General features: G+C 52.4%; 1 protein-coding gene across 1 annotated transcript; it reads left to right on the top strand.

Moving 5' to 3' along the window:
* Positions 1 to 5,833: 5,833 nt before the first annotated feature.
* On the top strand, positions 5,834 to 19,671 carry EIF3D (eukaryotic translation initiation factor 3 subunit D). Its single transcript, XM_047742220.1, has 15 exons — positions 5,834 to 5,988; positions 8,575 to 8,707; positions 9,011 to 9,056; positions 9,925 to 10,061; positions 10,784 to 10,869; positions 11,424 to 11,496; positions 12,380 to 12,492; positions 13,247 to 13,379; positions 13,860 to 14,007; positions 14,879 to 15,009; positions 15,672 to 15,757; positions 15,836 to 15,965; positions 18,432 to 18,574; positions 18,734 to 19,017; positions 19,522 to 19,671. Exons 2-15 carry the CDS (start codon positions 8,585 to 8,587, stop codon positions 19,533 to 19,535), a joined length of 1,647 nt encoding a protein of 548 aa, XP_047598176.1. The 5' UTR covers positions 5,834 to 5,988; positions 8,575 to 8,584; the 3' UTR covers positions 19,536 to 19,671.
* The last annotated feature ends 105 nt before the right edge of the window (positions 19,672 to 19,776 follow it).

Here is a 19,776-nt window from a genome sequence, read left to right as displayed (position 1 = left end):
TACCCACTGAAGGAATCATCACAGACCAGTTCCGACCCTTTAATCCACTGACTTAGTCAACCAATACTAATTGGGCACCTTATTTGATGTCAAGCACTGTTCTAGCCACTGGGAATACAAGCCCTATCCCCACCTTCTCAGGGTGCTCCATGTGAAGGAAGAGACACGTAGCTCAAATACGTACACACGTAATCATTTAATTACCACTGCCCTAAGTGTTCAGAAGGGAGAGCACAGGGAGCAGGAAGGAAGGTGTCCCCAAAGAAGTGACATTTGACCAGGAGCTGAAAACTCGCCAAAGAACAGAGATGCCTTCCAAGCAGAGGCAACAGCTTTGGAGGAGACCCCGAGGAAGAAGGAATGGAGGAATCTGGGCACTGGAAAGAATGTGGGCCGGTCAAGCTCAATGAAGATTCCCAAGCCAGCCGCTGGGAAGGAGCTCATCTACCCGGGCACTGAGCAGACTCCAAAGAGATGAGGGTGCCCGGATAGTGCCAGAGAGGTCAGAGGAGAGAGAATGGGTTCATGTGGGGGGGGGGTGTAGAGAAGGAAGTTAAGAAGTCCCCAAAAGGAGGGAAGAACAAGCAGGAATCAGAGATCCCAGAGGAAGGGAAAAGAGTGATTCCAGAAGTGGCCGTTTTGTTAGAATTCTGGCAAAGCGGAAGGCATGGGGAAATGAGGACCAAGTGGCACTAGAGGGGACACCAGGAAATAAACAAAAGAACTGGAGGGGTGCCTGGGTGGCCCAGTGGGTTAAAGCCTCTGCCTTAGGCTCGGGTCATGATCCCAGGGTCCTGGGATCGAGCCCCACATCGGGCTCTCTGCTTAGCAGGGAGCCTGCTTCCTCCTCTCTCTCTCTGCTGGCCTCCCTGCCTACTGGTGATCTCTGTCAAATAAATAATAAATAAAATATTTTTTTTTAAAAAGGAACTGGAAATGTTAACCAAAAAGAAGTCCATAGAGGATAGAGCGGCATCAGAGAATGAGTTCTCCAGCACTGGGGACATCCAAGCGGATGTAAGCCGTCTCCAGGCTCTTCCCTGCTCGCTCCCTTTTACCCTCCAGTCTCTGCTCAAGTGTCAAGTGTCAAGTGTCCCCAGGGGGGCATCCCTGAACTCCACCCTCATAAGCACTGCATGCCAGACCATTCTTGAACACAGAGCCCTGGTGCAGCATCTTTACCTACTGGTCACATCTCTACACACCTGCCCCCATTTAAAGTATCCTCCTTGAGAGCAAGCCCCTCACTCAGTCTGCCGCCTGCTGCATCCCACACCCAGCCTCTACCAGGCACATGGAAGGTACTCTGCAATTTGTCTGTGGGATGAGGAAATAAAATCCCAGCTTTGCCTCTCACTGGCTGTGTGACCTTGTGCTCGTGACTGTACCTCTCTGAGCCTCATCCTATCAACTGTAGAATTTGTATTAAACTATGGTCATCATGAGGTTCAAAATAAATTAAGGACCGTGTCACTTTTCAATTGCAATGCTACTGTGAGCCACTGTTGCTAATGACGAAAAATGGGGCGCTCAGTCACCCAAAGGCAGGGTTTGTGTCTCTCCACCATGGGAAGACGCTGTGAAACCTTTCGAGAAATGGGGATCTGCCCTAAAAACCTACATTTTCTGGCAGGAATGTTAAGGTTTTTATTTTATTGCCTCTAAAAGCAGGATCCAAGGGCGCCTGGGTGGCTCAGTCATTAAGCGTCTGTCTGCCTTGGGCTCAGGTCATGATCCCAAGGTCCTGGGATCGAGCCCCGCATCAGGCTCCCTGCTCGGAGGGAAGCCTGCTTCTCCTTCACCCACTTCCCCTGCTTATATTCCCTCTTGCAGTCTCTCACTCTCTCTCTCCCTCTCTCTCTGTCAAATAAATAAAATATTTAAAATAAAATAAATAAAAGCAGGATCCAGAGGCCCCGGATTCATTAGGCGTTTCCTGGGCATGCTCTGTGCACCAGGCCCTGTGCGGGGCCAAGAGGAGGAAAGGATCTGTCCGCAGAGATCACCGAATGAGACAAGTATGACCCACCTCTCGTGAGGCTTCCATTTTTCCTAAGGAGATAAAAAAACTAAACAAATAATTGTTTACGAGACAAAAGTTAGTGACCCAGTAAAACACTAACAGCAAAGCAAAAGAAGCAGGAGCCAGGTGGTATCATGAGTTCGAGACCCTGGTTTCTCTATGCGCTGCTCAGCCTAGAGCACTCCTCCATAGCTCCATCTGGAAAATGGGAAGGCTAGTAGGCTCGACCTCACATAGCTGTGGTGAGAATTAAACGAGCTCATGTAAATCCCCAGAGTGCCAAGCCCGTGGTACAGAAAAAGCACGGTGCCGGGCTCCTCGGAGGGGTGGTGAGGAAATGTCTGCTTGATGAGGACACGAGTGCCTGAAGATCTAGGGGAGATGCATTCTGGGCACCGGAGGACTGCAGGTAAAGAGGTCTCTGGGCAGTGATGAGCCTGGGTATGACCCAGAAAGAGAATGCTGCCAGTGATAAACGGCCATTTCGAAATCTGCAGGCCACAGAACAGAGTGCAGGATTTTGTCCCCAGGCTAGAGGTAAGCTACTAAACCGTCTTGAGGAGGGAAGACGGGAGGCGGGTCCACTTCGATTTAATGTCAAGGAGGGTCATCCCAGCTGCACGTGGACAGTGGGCTAGATAGAGAGAGGCAGCAGGGGTCTCGGTTGAGAGAAGGAGTGAAGGCAAGATCTCCCACCCAAGGCCAGGGACCTGCTACTGAGAATGAGACAGGACACTCCAAATCCTTCTCCATCTGGGGAGACGTCTGGGCCAAAATATGGGAAAGATGATTAAACTCTGACACAAGGGAGAGACGGAAGCAGATGGGCTGTGAACCCACAGCAAAAAAAAAAAGAAGACATGATCTAAGCCCTTGAGCAAAAATACATCTCCCCTTACATTTTGGAACATATCACAATTAATATTGATCTTAATTACACTAACGTTAGTCGAGTGCTTATTTATGTGCCCAGGATAATGGGCTAAATTTATTTTCTCATTCAATTCCCTTAAAAGCCTCACACCTTCATTCAACAATTCAGTAAATATGTATTACTGGCACTGCTCTAGGTGAGAAAAACAAAGTGTCTACTCTTACGGAGTTTATAGTCTAGAGATAGAGACAGAACCCAAACAAGGAAACAAAAATATTTCAGAGTGCGATGAGAACTAGGAAGGAAACAAAGCAGGGTAAGGGGCGAAGAGGGATGTGGGAGGAGCAGGCTTTTTAGGAACAGTGGTCAGAGATCTCATGGAGGAGATAACTCTTGGAATAGAGGCATAAATGATGAGACCAAGACACTCATGATTAAACCTGGGAAAGAGTGTTCTGTGCAGAAGGCCGGGCAAGTACAGAGGCCCTGCTGAGCTAGGTGTGAAGTTGATGTACTTGAAGCATAGAAAAAAGACCAAGGTAGCTACAGCACAGTGAGTAGAGAAAGGTAGGGTATACAGGCGCTGGGGCTGTAGGGTTGGTTAAGCATCTGCCTCTTGGTTTCAACTCAGGTCGTGATCTCATGGTCATGATATCGAGCCCCATGTAGGGAATCCACACTCAGCGGGGAGTCTGCTTCAGATTCTTTCTCCCTCTCCCTCTGCCCCCACCCCTGCTGTGCTTGCACGCTCTCTCTCTCTCAAATAAATTTTAAAAAAAAAGGGGGGGGGGAGGCTATAAAGATGAAAGATAGCCAGGGACCAGACAGGCCACAGAAGACATTCATGTTTCACTCTAAGCACATAGTAGGAAGCTGCTAGAAAACTGTGAACTGATTGCCTTGGGTACCACTAGGGCAGGAACCCCAGAGAAGCAAGAGTGGACACTGGAAGTCTAAATAGGAGGCTGGATATGGTGGGGAAAGTGGTAGCATTCAAGATGTATTTTGAGGGGCACCTGGGTAGCTCGTTAAGTATCTGCCTTCGGCTCAGATCATGATCCCAGGATCCTGGGATCAAGCCTGGCATCCAGCTCCCTGCTCGAGGGGAAGCCTGCTTCTCCCTCTCCCACTCCCCCTGCTTGTGTTCCCTCTCTCGCTGTGTCTCTCTCTGTCAAATAAACAAATCTTAAAAAAAAAAAAAAAAAAAAAAAGATGCATTTTGAAAGTTGGGATGCCTGCGCGGTGACTCAGTTGTTTAAGTGCCTGCCTTCAGCTCAGGTGGGATCGAGTCCCAAGAGGGTCCTTGCTCTTCAAGGAATCTGCTTCCCACTCTGCCTGCTACTCCCCCTGCCTGTGCTCTCTCTCCCTCTCTCTGATGAATAAATAAATAAGATCTTTAAAAAAAAAAAAAGAAAAAAAGACGTATTTTGAAAGTAGAGCAAAGAGCATTGGATAAAGGACTTAATGTGGAAATTTGGTGGGAAAGGGAAAGGGAAAAGGAACTATTAATGATGACTACAAGGTTTTATACTGGGCACCATTAACCAAGTGCCATCAGCAAAAATTAGGAACATGAGCAGGTTGGGAGAAAATTTATGGAAACAAATGCACTTATTAAAATTTTTTTTAAATAAAGATCTTATTTATTTATTTATTTATTTGACAGGGAGAGGGAGCATAAGCAGGGGGAGCTGCAGAGGGAAAGAGAGAAGCAGACTCCCCGCTGAGCAGGGAGCACATGAGGTTGGATCCCAGGACCCTGAGATCATGACCTGACAGGAAGGCTAACCCACTGAGCCACCCAAGCGCCCCCCCCATTAACATTTTCATTTCACAGATGAATAAATAGCTTGATAATGATCAAATAACCTGTCAAAGTTCACACAACTGGTAAGTGGAATTACTATTTTCACATGAATTTATTCTTATCCTCATAGTGCCCAATTATTAATCATCTCCAATTTACAGATAAGGAAACAGACCCAGAGATGTGAAGCCTACACAGCTAGCAAGTGGCAGAGGCGAGCAGATATCAGATCTAACAGATGTATTTTCCAATAAAGGAGTCAGTCAGGCTGGGAGACTGATAAGGAATCCCAGCAGACCAGATAGAAAAGAACGTCAAGTTTGAATAAAAACACATCCTCAGATTATCTTTCAATGTTTTGAAATTCCCGAATATGATTCAAGGACAAATTCCAGAGGCCAAGAATTGAGGAAAGGACAGCACCGTTGTCCTTTGTAGCAAAGTGGTTCCCCAGCCGCCACATCAGAATCACAATCGCTACCTAACAAGCAGATTCCCGGCCTCCAGCCTAGCCGTCGCTGAATAACGATCAATGGAAGTCAGACCCGGAGTCTCCATTCTACACATTAGCGCTCCAGAAATCGTCGTCGTAGGACAAGGCTTGAGAACCGTGAAGTATGGTTTGAATCCTGGCGGCTACCCCTACACTAGCAGCCGTGCTACTCGGGATACCCCAGCCCTCCCGGCCTCAGTTCCCAAAACTAAAAGAAGGGGCGGGAGAGCGGGGCAGGGGAGGGGCGGAGGAATGGTAACCATAACCTCTGCCCCGGACCCTCGACCTTCCCCCAGCTGTGAGACCCGAGCCACACCACTGGCCAGTGCAGGCCGGAGCCCCGGTCACTCTGCAATACAGAAGGGCCGAAGCGATACCCGTGAACCGCTACGGGACCGGGAGAGGCCGTCACCGCTCCCCGCCTCCAGCTTCCAGTGCACCGCCGCCACGTTTCAAAAATTCGGGACGCCCTCTGGGGGCGTCGCCGGATGCGCCCGTGACGTAACTGTAAACACACCCCCGGCCTTTTAGCTCCTCGGAAACCGTGTGTACACCTCTCAAAGAATAGTGACGAATTTCCGGGTGTGCCGTCGCTTTACGGCTCGTGCGTTCTGCCGTTGATTCCGGAGGAAGCTAGAGAGCAGTTTACGACAACGCCGATTGTGTTTACGGCGCCGGCCGGTGCGCGCGCATCTTTCTTCCTTTTCCCCTGTTCCTTGGAGGGTAGCCGGGTGCGCGGTCTCCGGCCTGGACCATCTCTCGCCATCCGGGCCGGGCAGAGGCCTTTACAGGTGAGTGGAATGTTCCCTAGGGTTCCGTGGATCTCTGGAGCCGGCTTGGGCTAGGCCCGGCCTTCGGAGGCCTCCCGGAAGAGACCTCCCGTACGTCTGTGGCCGCCTCTGGCCCTCCGCTGGGCGGGGCAGAATCCACCTTCGGGGACCCCAGGCCGGACACACTTAGGGATGCGGCTCACGGCCTTGTGGGTGAGGTCCCCTGGCCTTAGGCTTCGCTTTGCGGCCACGGGTTGAGGGACTTTGATAATACCTGTTCACCCCGTTGGGTCTCAGGGTCTTCAAAGTAGCTAGAGGCTCCCAGAATGTCTGTGAAGGAGGTATTTGGGGGGTTCCAGGCTGAGCAGTGTTTGAGCCTAACGTGAGGAGTTCACAGTCCGAAGGTTTTCTTCCCTTTTCTGTGAAGTGGAAGGCTGTGGTGGCTTAGGTTTGATCTCTGATCTGAAACTGTCTCCCCTCTGGAATGATGGCATCCGGTCTGGAGTGGCTGTGATAACCTACACAGCGCCGCGGCCTGCCAGCCACAGGGCGCCTTCTGAGTGCCCCGGGGGGTGCCTCCGCTGCCGAGGGTGCAGCTGTCACTCCCATGCGACTGACCGGCTGTTTCTGCTTCTGGTTCCATTCTGCTCATGGTGTATGCGTTGAAGTCGGGCGAATTCCTCCCACCCGCTGGAGAAATGCATGCCAAGCCTTGGGTCTGTTTCCCTCTTGAACTGTCGCGGAACAACTGGATTTTTTTTTTTTTCTTACACCTTTTTGAAATATTGTTTAACTGGGTTACTGGGTAGGGATACAACCCCGTTTCTTCTCGGGCGGCTGCCGAGCTGTAACATAATGGGAAGAATGCTGGACTTAGGGCAGACAACCCTGGAAATCTGCTGTTTTGAAACAGCGGCCAGATCAGCAGCTTAACTGGCCGAGCTGCGGGTGTTTAATCTCTGAAATGTGGGGTGTGGGGGAGTTAGTGCTGTTAAGTCACGTAGCACGGTGTCTGACACTCTGTAGGGGCTCGATAAATAGTCATTGTAACGAGACTGGTCTTGAAGCTGCCATCCCTTCTCGGTCCTCTTCCCGTGGTTTATCTTAAGTTTAGAGTCGGAGCATGAAGCCCGCTGGTACGTTCCCTGTTGCTGTCACCCCGGTTCACTTCTGCAGGAAGCCTCAGTCTCCCCATCGTGGGACACTGTGGAGAGCTTCCTGTGATCACTGTGCTGTGCACTTTGATTGCTCCGGAAATATTTGTGCAACGGATTTTCGTCTAGGAACGCACCTGAGGATTACAATGATCAGTGCATAGGTTTTTGTTTTGTTTTGTTTTTTAGATTTTATTTATTTATTTGACAGAACAGAAGTAGGCAGGGCGGGGGGGGGGGGGGGAAGCAGGCTCCCTGCTGAGCAGAGAGCCTGACATGGGCCACGATCCCAGGACCCTGGGATCATGACCTGAGCCAAAGGCAGAGGCTTTAACCCACTGAGCCACCCAGGTGCCCCAAGTGCATAGGTTTTTGATAGGAACCGTCAGGTGAAGATCTATTTGAGAGGAGCTATAGCATGACCAGAGCGCAGATTCCAGCCAGACTGCTTTGGTTCCGATTTTTTCATCAACTAGCATTGCAAATTTGAACAATTTCTTAGCTTCTCTGTGCTTCAGTGTTGTGATGTGAAGAGGGGGGATGATACTCGAAGCTACCTCAGGATTGTTCGGGGCATTTACTGGGTTTATGCAGGGTAGACACCAAGAACAATAACTGGTACTCGTAAACATCTACAAACATGGGACGTATGGACACTTACGACCTAGGGCTTATGGTAACCTCAGCTTTCTGACAGGCTTTTTGCTTGGCTCTGTGTCCCCTTGTTCTGCATAAGGATTTGCATTGATGACAGAAAATCAGAAGAACCAAGAAAGAGGGGTTACACATCAGGCTATACTTACGGACTTCTTTTTTTCAGCACCCTGTGTTAAATGCATTTTTTGCAAGTCCCAGATGTAATTGTGTGGCATTTTACAGTGGAAACATTTTCATATGTGTAACTACCCAGTCTTTAGCAATGACTTCATGCCGTGAATTTAACCAGGGTCTTATTCATTTAACAGATGAAAAGACTGAGTCTTAGAGAAGCTATGGATTGTATGACTTGGTGAAGGTGTTTCTGAGAACTAGAACATGGTTATTACACTGGAGAAAGGGTACTACGTTCCATCAAAGCTGAGACACTACTGAATTAAAGAAGCATCCATACGTTATGTAGCACCAAGAAGGACAAACTGCCAATTAGGATAAGAGAGCCGATCAAGCATAAGGTGCAACCTCATTTCAAAGACATTATAGTGGGGAAAGTGGGTGTCAGAGAATCGGTGCAGTATGGTAGATCAGTTTTGTTGGTGGTCTTCTGCGTTTTAAGTATTCACGATATTATCTACGAGAAAACAAATTCAGTTAGTAGCAGCTCAATAGCTGAGTGTTCCATTTTGTGTGTTGCCTTTCAGATTTTATCATTATGTCTTAGCTTCCCACAGCGGAAGCCTGCTTGTACTCAGAGGCCTTTCTTCATGAAGCTACTCACATTATTTGTATTTTTAAGGTTTTAGAAGATGGCGAAGTTCATGACCCCCGTGATCCAGGACAACCCCTCCGGCTGGGGTCCCTGTGCCGTGCCCGAGCAGTTTCGGGATATGCCCTACCAACCGTTCAGCAAAGGAGATCGGCTAGGAAAGGTACTTGCCTGTTGGTGAGAGTGAATCTTTTAAGCTGTGGCTACGGCCCTCCGTTACCCCATTCCGGGTTTGTTCTCTCCAAAGCGAAACTCCTGTGTTCCTTAGGGGGACACCAGCTGGGGAAGGCTGTAACGCCTGGGTACTTAACAGTAGTCCTAACAGAGCTAGGCACTTAAAGGCCTTACGATCCCCAGTCTGTCTTACATTATTCCCAGATGGCGTCTTCACTTACAGGGGTTTCTGGGTCCACAGAAACGTGTCTAACTGACCTGTGTGCTCTCTCTTGTGCTGCTGCTCTCACAGGTTGCAGACTGGACGGGTGCCACATACCAAGATAAGAGGTACACGAGTAAGTGTTCAACGGACTGCCCAGACCAGAGCCTTGGGAGGATTGTTACTTTTTCTAGTAACCTCCATCCAAAAGCATTCTAGAACAGGAACAAAATGATGATGATGATAATTCATAGTTTTTAGGGCTGTCTGAACTGTAGGCAGTATCCACTTTTTTTTTTTAATGACCCCAAAACTTGGACTGCTCATTAAAGAGATTCAATCTGTTATAGTGGGATTTTTTTTCCCTCCCACTTTCAGGGAGCCATGAACCTTTTTACATATCCTTTGAACTCATTCCCATTTTGTACTGCAGTGCCTAGGATTTACTGAACCTGTGAGGCCAGTCAGAGGACTCCACATATTAAGATTTCGATCCAGTAAATGGGTGGTGGTAGTGGTGGTGGTTTTTCTGTGCCAGCTGAGATTGCTGGAAGGGGCTGCTTGTAACACCAAGTGACGATTATCTGAGGCCAAGGTCAACAGTAAAGTGTAACATGACCTGTTAGACGTGTCTGCCTCGAGCACCAGGTGGTGCAGGTGTTTGCTGTTTGCATAGCGCACGCCCCATGTCTGCCCCTTCTGGGAGAGTAAAGGTGGACTCCTCTTCTTACAGACCAAGGCAGGGCATGAAATGGGCTTGACATCCTCAGACTCTGTCTTGACTTAGAAAGGTCTTTAGATCAGAGCTGTTCAGACTTGAATGTGCACATGAATCACCTGGGGATCTTAAAACTCTGATTCTGATTTGGTGGTTGTGGGATGAGTCCGTCAGCACACACCTCTGCTAAGGGTCCAGAGGGCACAGTTTGAATAGGAGGGCTCTAGACCAGCATGTGTGTAAAGTAACAGTAGCAGCTGTTACACATCCCTGCCTTTGCCTGCAGATAAGTACTCCTCTCAGTTCGGTGGTGGAAGTCAATATGCTTATTTCCACGAGGAGGACGAAACTAGTTTCCAGCTGGTGGACACAGCACGCACCCAGAAGACCGCCTACCAGCGGAATCGGATGCGATTTGCCCAGGTAGGCCAGAAACCAGCAATCCGACCGTCTTGGGGCCATTACCACTGGCGGCCACCTGCTGAAAATGCTACCTTGTGTGTAGTGATGAAAGCGCGTTTTCATGGGTCTTCCAGTGACTTCCAAGTAGCTGACCATTGGTACATCGTGCTGAAGTAAACTTACTGGGTCCAGGGACAGGTTTCAGTGGTTTGGCTTTTTGCCGTCGGCTAGGACACCGTACCTCTGTGCCAAGGGGGGCGCTTGTATCAGCTAAAAAGGCGCCTGTTGCCTCATTTAACCACCGTGTGCAGGCTTTATTAAGTAGATGGTCCAGTTGGGCTGTGTCTTACTACATAAAGAGCCAAACTGCAACTCCAATAAAAGCCCATAAACCTACTTCAATAAAAAATACGTGACTGTGTGTCCATGCGAATGCCAGGAAAAGCTCTCCCATGAAGCCTTGCCTCTTGTCCCTCAGATCCCCAGGATTTTATTTATTTTTTTTTTTATTTAAGATTTTATTTATTTATTTGTCAGAGAGAGAGCGAGCACAGGCAGACAGAATGGCAGGCAGAGGCAGAGGGAGAAGCAGGCTCCCCGCCAAGCAAGGAGCCTGATGCGGGACTCGATCCCAGGACGCTGGGATCATGACCTGAGCCGAAGGCAGCTGCTTAACCAACTGAGCCACCCAGGCGTCCCGCTCCCCAGGATTTTAACACGGGTGTTTTTTTCTTACTTCCCAGCGGAACCTCCGCAGAGACAAAGATCGACGGAACATGTTGCAGTTCAACCTGCAGACCCTGCCTAAGAGCGCCAAGCAGAAAGAGAGGTGAGGTTTCCTGTCCTCACCCTTCCAGGGCCAAGCGTACTCTGAAATCACTGGGCCAGAGCAGGAGGACAGTTGTCTTCCCCAGCATTGCAGACAAAAATAAAAACCTTCCTGACACCAGCAAAGCCACTGTTTGAGCTTGCCCTCGTTCTCCGAGGGCCATCGTTGGCAGGTAGCAGGGCAGGAGAGTACTTGGCAGTGGCCGTGCACTGGTAGGAAATGAGGGCAGGTAAGAAAAGCTCTGGTGCTTCCCTTGGTCAGTTCTGCTGCGGCCCGAGCCCAGGGCCTCCTTCACACGGGGCCCTGGGAGCCACATCGGCCAGCAGCCCTGCCCAGGTAGGGCTGCTAGTGGCCAGTGTTGGGGGCAGTGTACTTCTTCTAGCACTCGTGTGTACACTCGTGCTCTGCTCTTTTTCACAAAGCCCCTGTTTTCTTGGTTTCAAGAAGTCAGTGACAGTGTTGCAGGTTAGCAGAAGAGGGTGGCAGCTTCTGCCCTTCAAAAACCCGCTGATTTAAAGATCTGCACCAAAAGCAGAGTCTTCTTGTCTTTCTAGAGAGCGCATACGACTGCAGAAAAAATTCCAGAAACAATTCGGAGTGAGGCAGAAGTGGGACCAGAAGTCACAGGTAGTGTATCCACACCAGAGTTCTATCTAGAAATTCAGTTTTGTCTGCTTATTTGGTTTTATAACTGCTTTATTGGAATCTTCACGCACTATGCAGTCCACCCATTTCAAGTGTACAGTTCGGAGGTTCTTGGTATATTCACGGATGCGGGCCTGCAGCCAGTTCCAGAACAGTCTCGTCATTCTGAAAAGAACCCCATGCCCTTCAGCAGCCAGCCTTTGCTCTCTCTCCACAGCCCTCGGCTACTACCAGTCCTTTCTGTCTCTGGGTTTGCCTCTTGCAGACATTTCCTATACAGAGACTCCTGTGACGCGCGGGCCTTTGTGTCTGGCTCCTTCCACGGAGCACGTTTTCAGGTTCATCCAGGGCCTCCTTATTGCCGAGTCTGTGGTACGAGTGTACCACGTTTCGTTACCCGTTCCCTGGGACACGGACGTCTGGGTGGGTTCCGCTTGCTGCTGGTGGGGAAGTGCTGCTGTAAACGTTCGTGCGCGGGTGCTCGTGGAGACGCCGTGAGGGCGGGAGGCGCGCGAGCAGGAGACGGCTCCGGCGGCAGCAGTTCAGTTTCGTGGGTTGCGATGCCTGCTGGGCTGACATCCCGTGAGACAGAAGCTACTAGAACTTCTATACGTGTGAAAGAGCTGGTGTGCCCTGGGTGCCGACATCACCTAGGAGGAAAATTCCTGTTTGTTTTTGACCTCTTGCCTCCTTCGGTCCTCTTCTAGACTGCAGAGCCCGGAGTCGGGGTGCTGTCTCAGAAAGCGGCCGGCGCGTGGCACAGGCTCCGGAGGGATTTACTGACTAAGAGCCCTCCACGTTGTTAACCTGTCTTCTCCTTCTGTTACATGCTGGCTGCCATTCTCCCTCCACTGGTTCTGCACAGAAACCCCGAGACTCTTCGGTGGAAGTCCGAAGTGACTGGGAGGTGAAGGAAGAGATGGACTTTCCTCAGTTGATGAAGATGCGCTACTTGGAAGTGTCGGAGCCACAGGACATGTAAGTCGTGTCTTCTGCCACCTCCTGCCACGTGCGTGTGTGTGTGGACCAGCGAGTTGTGTGGCTCTTTTGGCAGGAAGAGAAAGACCGAAGTTCATCAGAGGCAGAGCTTCTCCTGATGTCACAAAGAGCTGTTTCCCTCGAGTGGTAGATAGAAGTCAGTCAGTGGGGGCCAGAGCGCCAGGCCAGGAACCTGCATGCCCAGATGCCTCCGTAACTGCCTGTGTCCCTGTCTTGGCCTTAGTCTCCCCATCATTAAAGTGGGGAGTCTGCGTCAGTCAGTTGTGTTCACGCTGTTCTGTGGAGCCATATCTAGAGCTTAGCAGACAGGGACCTGTGTGAACTCTGGGAGCTTGTCTCTCCCGTTCCCAACAGAGAAACCCTCTCTCCTTTTATAGGTGGGATTTCTGGATAAGACTTTGGCTTGCACAGCTTTTTTCTTTTTTTTTCTTTCTTTCTTTCTTTTTTTTTTTTCCTAAAGATTGATTTATTTCTTAGAAAGAGAAAGCGAACACATAAGCAGAGGAAGGGGCCGGGGGAGAGGGAGAGAATGTCAGGCAGACTCCGAGTCCCCTCCAGGCACAGAGCCTGCTGTGGGGCCTCGTCTCACCGCGCTGAGAGCCTGGCCTGAGCCGAAATGAAGAGTCAGGCGCTCAGCCGGCCGAGCCACGCAGGCACCGCTCTGTGGCTTTTTAAAAAGAAAGACAAAAAGCTGATGGTGCCGTTTCCCTCATCTCCTGGCCGCCGGCCTCAGCGAGTGCTGCGGGGCCCTGGAGTACTACGACAAAGCCTTCGACCGCATCACCACGAGGAGCGAGAAGCCACTGCGGAGCATCAAGCGCATCTTCCACACCGTCACCACCACAGACGACCCTGTCATCCGAAAGGTGGGACCCGCGGGCGTCCGCGTGGATTCCCAGGCCTCGGAACCCCCTCCGACTCTGATACTCCCAGATGGGGCAGGGGCCGCTGAGACATGGCCACCCTGCGGGCTATGCCGTGACACGGGCTTTAAGTGGAGTCGGACCCGAACCCCAGCCCTGCCACCCTTCCTCACGCCGCCTGCCTGAGCCCTCCATTCCTCACCTGGGAAGCGGGGCGGAGTGTGCTTAACACAAGCCACTGGGGTGAGGCGAGAGCATCACGACATGCCATCCTGGAATGTGGCGCATGCTCAATGAGCTGCGGTCCCTCGTAGCGGGGGCGGGGGGGGGGGCGGAAACACGCCTGCCTGCGGGAGCTTGTGGACTACCCCCTCCACCCGCTAGCGGGGTGTGTACTTGGATGTGAGGGCGTGAGAGCTCCCTGCAGAGGGCCAGTTAGATCTGAGAGTATCCTCACCTCTTTCTCCCCTGTCCTCTTTGCAGCTGGCGAAAACCCAGGGGAACGTGTTCGCCACGGACGCCATCCTCGCCACGCTGATGGGCTGTACGCGCTCCGTGTACTCCTGGGACATCGTCGTCCAGAGAGTCGGCTCCAAGCTCTTCTTTGACAAGAGGGACAACTCCGACTTTGGTAGGAAGCCTGTTTGGGAGCAGCACAAAGGTGTTGGCTGTCATGTTGGTTCAGAGCAAGTCCCTGGTTCTAGAGAATGGGCGGGAAACAGTCTGTCTCCCCACAGCACTGACAGCCAAGGCCAAGCACCTCCTCGAAGCCCCAGTACCGAGCTTCCAAACGTTACTTCTTTGGAATGTAGGGGTGGCACTTTCCTGACTTCTGCCAGTGCTCCGTACCACATTTGACGTTTACTTCATATTTTTCTTCAAGTTAAGGTCTTTTTTTCTTTACTTCAGCGTATCTTTTTTTCAAAGATTTTATTTATTTACTTGACAGAGACACAGCAAGAGAGGGAACACAAGCAGGGGGAGGGAGAGGGAGAAGCAGGCTTCCCGCTGAGCAGGGTGTCTGACACGGGGCTGGGTCCCAGGACCCGGGGATCATGACCTGAGCCGAAGGCATACTTCAGTGTATTTATGAAGGGAAAACTACACGGGCATGTGTTCGATACCACACAAACACGAATACGCAGGCCCTGAAGGGAAACCAGGTCACTAAAGCATGATAGCAGCAAGGCGGAATGATACAATTCCATACCTGAGGCTTAGGGTCTTTTTTTAGTCAAAAAGCTAACAAAATCAGACATTCTCTTGAATCCAAAAAGATTGAAACGGGATTGGTTTCTTGAATTTAACATTAGAGAAGATGTGGTTACCCAGCAGCGTTCCCCTCTCCTCCCCTCTGCTCACCCCCCCTCCCCTCCCCCCTTGGGAGAGCTGGCTTGGCAGGTGGTGGTTCCTTGAAGGACGGTCCTGTGCCCCTCCCCATAGTGCCAGGCACGTTAACAACTCAGTTTCGTGGGTGGGTGACCACACCGCCGCTTTTGCAGACCTCCTGACAGTGAGTGAGACTGCCAACGAGCCCCCGCAAGATGAAGGCAATTCCTTCAATTCGCCACGCAACTTGGCCATGGAAGCGACCTACATCAACCACAACTTTTCCCAGCAGTGCTTGAGAATGGTGAGGCGGTGAGAGCCTCTGGGCTTCAGTTTCCAGAACATCTGCTTGGTGGTGGGCTCTGGGGTGGTGGGACTGAGCGGGGCAGATGGGGTCCCTGTCTGTCACAGAGGAGCCCACACTGGGGCTTTGAGGTCAGGCTGCCTGACTGAATCCTAGACTGAGCACTTCAGAGCTCTGTGGTGTGCGGGACGTTCTCTGTGAGGCTGGAGTCCTAGGAACACTTGTCTTGGCCAGACAGGCTATAGGGATCCTTTCAGCTCTTTGACAGACACTCGGTTTGATACAAACACATCGTTCAGGTGCTGGAGATCTAGCAGTGAGCTAAGTTCCTACCGTCAGGAGGCTTCACTCTAATGAAGGAGGAAAGACAGTAAACGAATAAACCTGTGTATGCCAGGTGGTGGCGTGCACTCTAGAAAAATGAAATGGGAGGGGGTGTGGCTGCTAATTCAGACACATGAAGCACCCAGGCGGCCCGTGCAAGCATTTGGGATCTCTCCGGGTTCGTTCCTGCTCAAGGTCGGGAAGGGTAAACGGCACCCACCCCACCCTGGAGGGCTGCAGGGGGCCGGCCATGCCTGTAACTAAGCCGAGCGCAGGGTCTGGCCAATGGGCTCGGCCGCGAGTGCTCACTGTCTGCTGACACCTCTGTCTCTTGGCAGGGGAAGGAAAGATACAACTTCCCCAACCCAAACCCATTCGTGGAGGATGACATGGACAAGAATGAAGTTGCCTCAGTTGCCTACCGGTATGTCAGCCACCCGGGGGGGTGGGCTCTCTGAAAGCCGGGGTCTCAGTGGCTGAGCAAGCTCCTTGTTCGCTGCAGGTACCGCAGGTGGAAGCTTGGAGACGACATCGACCTTATTGTCCGTTGTGAGCATGATGGCGTCATGACTGGAGCCAATGGGGAAGTGTCCTTCATCAACATCAAGACCCTCAACGAGTGGGATTCCAGGGTGAGGCATGCTTGGTCACCCTGTCTGTGGTTCCTGTGGGCCCTGCTGTCCCTGGCTAGCCTTTGTGAGCCTTGGTCTTGTGTCCCTGTGCGTCACTTACACAGCTACCAAGATTTTTTTCTTTTTTTTTTTTTTTTTGTCTTCTGAGTTTTTCCTCCCCTTAGTTCCTCATTGAGAAAGAGATCGTGCCTGTGTAGAATGTGGCTAAGGCTAGAACTTTTCTGCTCGTATGGCACGCAGGAGGCATGCAGGAACCAGGAGTAGTGATGTTCTCACAGGACTTTGTCCCTCTCTGTTCCGCTCTGCCCTCCTGTGGGCTTCTCTCTGCGAGCGTCTGGTTTTGATCTCTCATCATCCGGGTTGGCAGGTGTCCTGTAAGCCCCGGAGCTCTTTTTTTTGATCTGTTCTTTCGCTTAGAGCAGCCACAACCTTTCCTCCAACCTTCTGATTTCTTCTTCTAACTCCTTCCCTTCTTGAACTTCGAGATTCTCAGATCAGCGAAGATTTGGCTCTTCAGGAGGCCTCTTGAAAGAAATGGGCTTCCTTCATCTCTCCTCTTTCTGCTTCCCTCTCCTGCTGGTGCTGCAGGATCGTTGGGCTGTGCCCCTCTCTGAAGCTGCCCGGGTTTCTGACTCGGCTGCTGGGGGGCAGTGCTCCAGGGCGCCGCTGTACCCAACAAAGGGTCCTCCACGGCAAGGACAGCTCAGGCGCACATTGAACAGCGTCTGAGACGGAGTCTGTGGGCCGTTGTGCTCTGCCTTCATTAGAGACTCCGGGACCCGCATTTACTGCTGCTGGTTCCCACTCCCCAGGCAGCCTTGGCCTCTGCCACCTGATGAAGGAGCGCACCAGAAGCCCTGCTGCGAACTCGGCTCTGGGGCCAGTGGCCTCTTCTCAGTCTTTCCGCCGGTCCACCTGATAGCATTCAGCGTCACTGTCACCATGTGGCTTTGCCCTCTGTGGTGCTCCCGGACTCCAGCCTTGCACGTTTTTCAGTCCTTCTCTTGCTTTCTCCCCTCCTTTCTGACTTCCAGTGGAGCCGCCTTTCAGGTCGGTCCCTCCACAGCTCTCTATGCCACAGTTACTTCTCCATAGAGCTCTGTGTTCATTTTCTCTTGCTCCGCAACAAAGGCTCGAAATGAATCTGAAGGTTCTGGAAGAAACATCCAGGCTCATTCTAGTTAGTAGAATTCAGAGTTCCTTGCCGTTGTGGGTTGAGTGCCCCATTCTCATACCAGCTGTCCGCTGGGGCTTCTCGGCTCCTCGAGGTCCCCCACATCCCTTGCCCAAGGGTTCCCTCTGTCTTCAGAAAAGCAACAGCTCAGCAGATTGTTCTCGTGCGTCCAGCCTCTGACTTGACTTCTCTGTGTCTGGCTTGCACCCACGTGGTCTCCCTATCTTAAGGGACCTTAGTTACATGCGCAGAATGCCCTTGACATAGAAGGTGCCTAACCATGGGCATGACCTTTCCTCATCGGCACGGTTTCCCCCCACACAAGGGTCGGAGCCGTCGGGAGTCATCTCCCAATGACTTAGTAGAATTGTGCCTACCCCAAGCCTCAATCTTGAACTGTAACCGTGGTTCCTCAGATCTGCTTGGGCTTCTCCGATCTGCGGTCCGTCTTCTCCCTCGGTTCTGCCGTCATCGCCCACTTCAGGATGCTGTTGATCGTGCCTGTTACTGTGCACTTGCTGGTCTAGCTGACCTTCTCCGTGCCCTCCTCCCCCCCCACTCACTTGATCTCTGCCAACTCATTGTCCAAAACACTGCTCCCACGGCGCAGCACAGCTATGTGGAGAGACTCTCAAAATGCCACAGCAAACTCGCAAGAGTGGTCTTGAGGGAATCGTATCTAAGTCCTATTCCTGAACGGTTTGGGCCTGATTACTTAAAGGACTAGTATTTTGGGAGGCCTCTGGTTGCCATGAACCAAGACAATCTGAGAATCTCTGCCACATGACCTTCAGCCAGTCACTTCACTTTGGGTCCCAAGTTCCCACATCTGTGCACAAGGTGGTTGGAGCAGACGATCTCTTTGTTTGCCCATGCATATACACAAGGTCAGACTCTGGCCTCCTCCACCCCCACCCAGGGCTGACCCGACCTGCAGCCTGTCCTTCCCTCTGTACCTCTCCTGTCATGCCACCTCCAGCCTCCGTCAGCGTCCTCCCCGGGGGAGCCATCGCCTTCCCTCCAGGGAGCCCTCCCTTCCCACACTGCACACAGTGAACACTTGCCGCTGCCATTCATACGGTCCCTGTGTCACTGTGCACGCGTGGGTCCTGGTCTAGACAAGAGGGATAGGGGTTTGCCGGGCGCCCAGGGGCCGTGTCTCTGCCTGTGATTTACCTGCGGACTCCCCGCTTCCGAGCCGAGCCCACAAAGGAGTCCCTTCTCTGCCGGAGGAGGTCCCAGGCCCCAGTAGGGGCCCCCCTTCACGCCTGGGCCCGGCTTGCCTCCCGCAGCACTGCAACGGCGTTGACTGGCGTCAGAAGCTGGACTCGCAGCGAGGTGCCGTCATCGCCACTGAGCTGAAGAACAACAGCTACAAGCTGGCCCGGTGGACGTGCTGCGCCTTGCTGGCCGGCTCCGAGTATCTCAAGCTGGGGTGAGGTTCGCGCGGGCGCCGGGAATTCACCGGCTGCGAGGGGTGGTCCACGGGCAGAGCGGGCCTCGCCGCTGTCCCTGGGGGAGAACTCGGGGCCCCAGGTGTGGCTGTGCCCCTGTGCGGCCCGTCCCCACCACGGTCGCCCCTCTCCTCCGCTAGGTACGTGTCCCGGTACCACGTGAAGGACTCCTCGCGCCACGTCATCCTGGGCACCCAGCAGTTCAAGCCCAATGAGTTCGCCAGCCAGATCAACCTGAGCGTGGAGAACGCCTGGGGCATCCTGCGCTGCGTCATCGACATCTGCATGAAGCTGGAGGAGGGCAAGTACCTCATCCTCAAGGACCCCAACAAGCAGGTCATCCGCGTCTACAGCCTGCCCGACGGCACGTTCAGCTCCGATGAGGATGATGAGGATGAAGAGGAGGAGGAGGAGGAGGAGGAAGGTGTGTGGCAGGCCTCCTTCTGAAGTCCAGGCGGGGCTGTTAGGCTAGCTAGGGACCGAGCTCCGCGGCCGCTGTTCTCTGGAGCCCTGACGCGGGACCAGCTGAGCGCTCCCGGAGACTAGACTCTGCAGCAGCCTGCCCTCCGGCGCCCGGAGCTGCTTCCAGAGCCTTCAGATCCCATGAGGGGTGCCGGGGGAGAGGGGCCTCCTGGAGGCCAGGGTGGGAAAGAAGCATGGAGGGACAGGCAGCGGAATGGTTAGCCAGTGGTCTGGGGGAGGAAAGATGCTCTGGGCTGGTTACACGGGCCGGGCCGGGCCGGTTACACGGGGCGGGGCCGGGCTGGTTACATGGGGCCGGGGCGGGGCCTCTTTCCTGCTTCATTCGCCCGCTGGTGACTGCAGGAAGTCCCTCGCAGCCCCGTGACGATCCGGAACGCAGTGGGGAAAATCACAAGCACTTCCCCAGCGTGACATGGCTCATTTCTCTAACGTTTCTGTCTTTCAGAGGAAGAAACTTAAACCAGATGGTGACGGGAAGCCGGAGTTTGTCGTTCCACTGAGCCTGGAAGGGTTTTGGATGCGTAGTGGAATGCTGATCTGATTCGTGCTGTCTGAAGTGTGACGGTGGAATAAAGTATAATTATTTAGTCTCTTACCTTTATCATGTGCTGCACTGGGACTGGCAGCCTCTCTTCCCCCAGTAGCTCCTGGGAGAGGGAAGGTGAGATATGGCTGTGTTTGGGCTCCTTCGTTTGTTACT

Source organism: Lutra lutra, chromosome 8, assembly GCF_902655055.1.
Source record: "Lutra lutra chromosome 8, mLutLut1.2, whole genome shotgun sequence".
NCBI classification, from domain to species: domain Eukaryota; kingdom Metazoa; phylum Chordata; class Mammalia; order Carnivora; family Mustelidae; genus Lutra; species Lutra lutra.
This window is presented reverse-complemented; position numbering and strand designations above follow the sequence as displayed.

Coding starts and splice junctions, on each gene's coding strand:
- EIF3D (XM_047742220.1), top strand. CDS start 8,585: ATGGCGAAGTTCATGACCCCCGTGATCCAGGACAACCCCTCCGGCTGG. Junction 8,708..9,010: donor AAGGAGATCGGCTAGGAAAG/GTACTTGCCTGT, acceptor CTGCTCTCACAG/GTTGCAGACTGGACGGGTGC. Junction 11,497..12,379: donor AGTGGGACCAGAAGTCACAG/GTAGTGTATCCA, acceptor GGTTCTGCACAG/AAACCCCGAGACTCTTCGGT.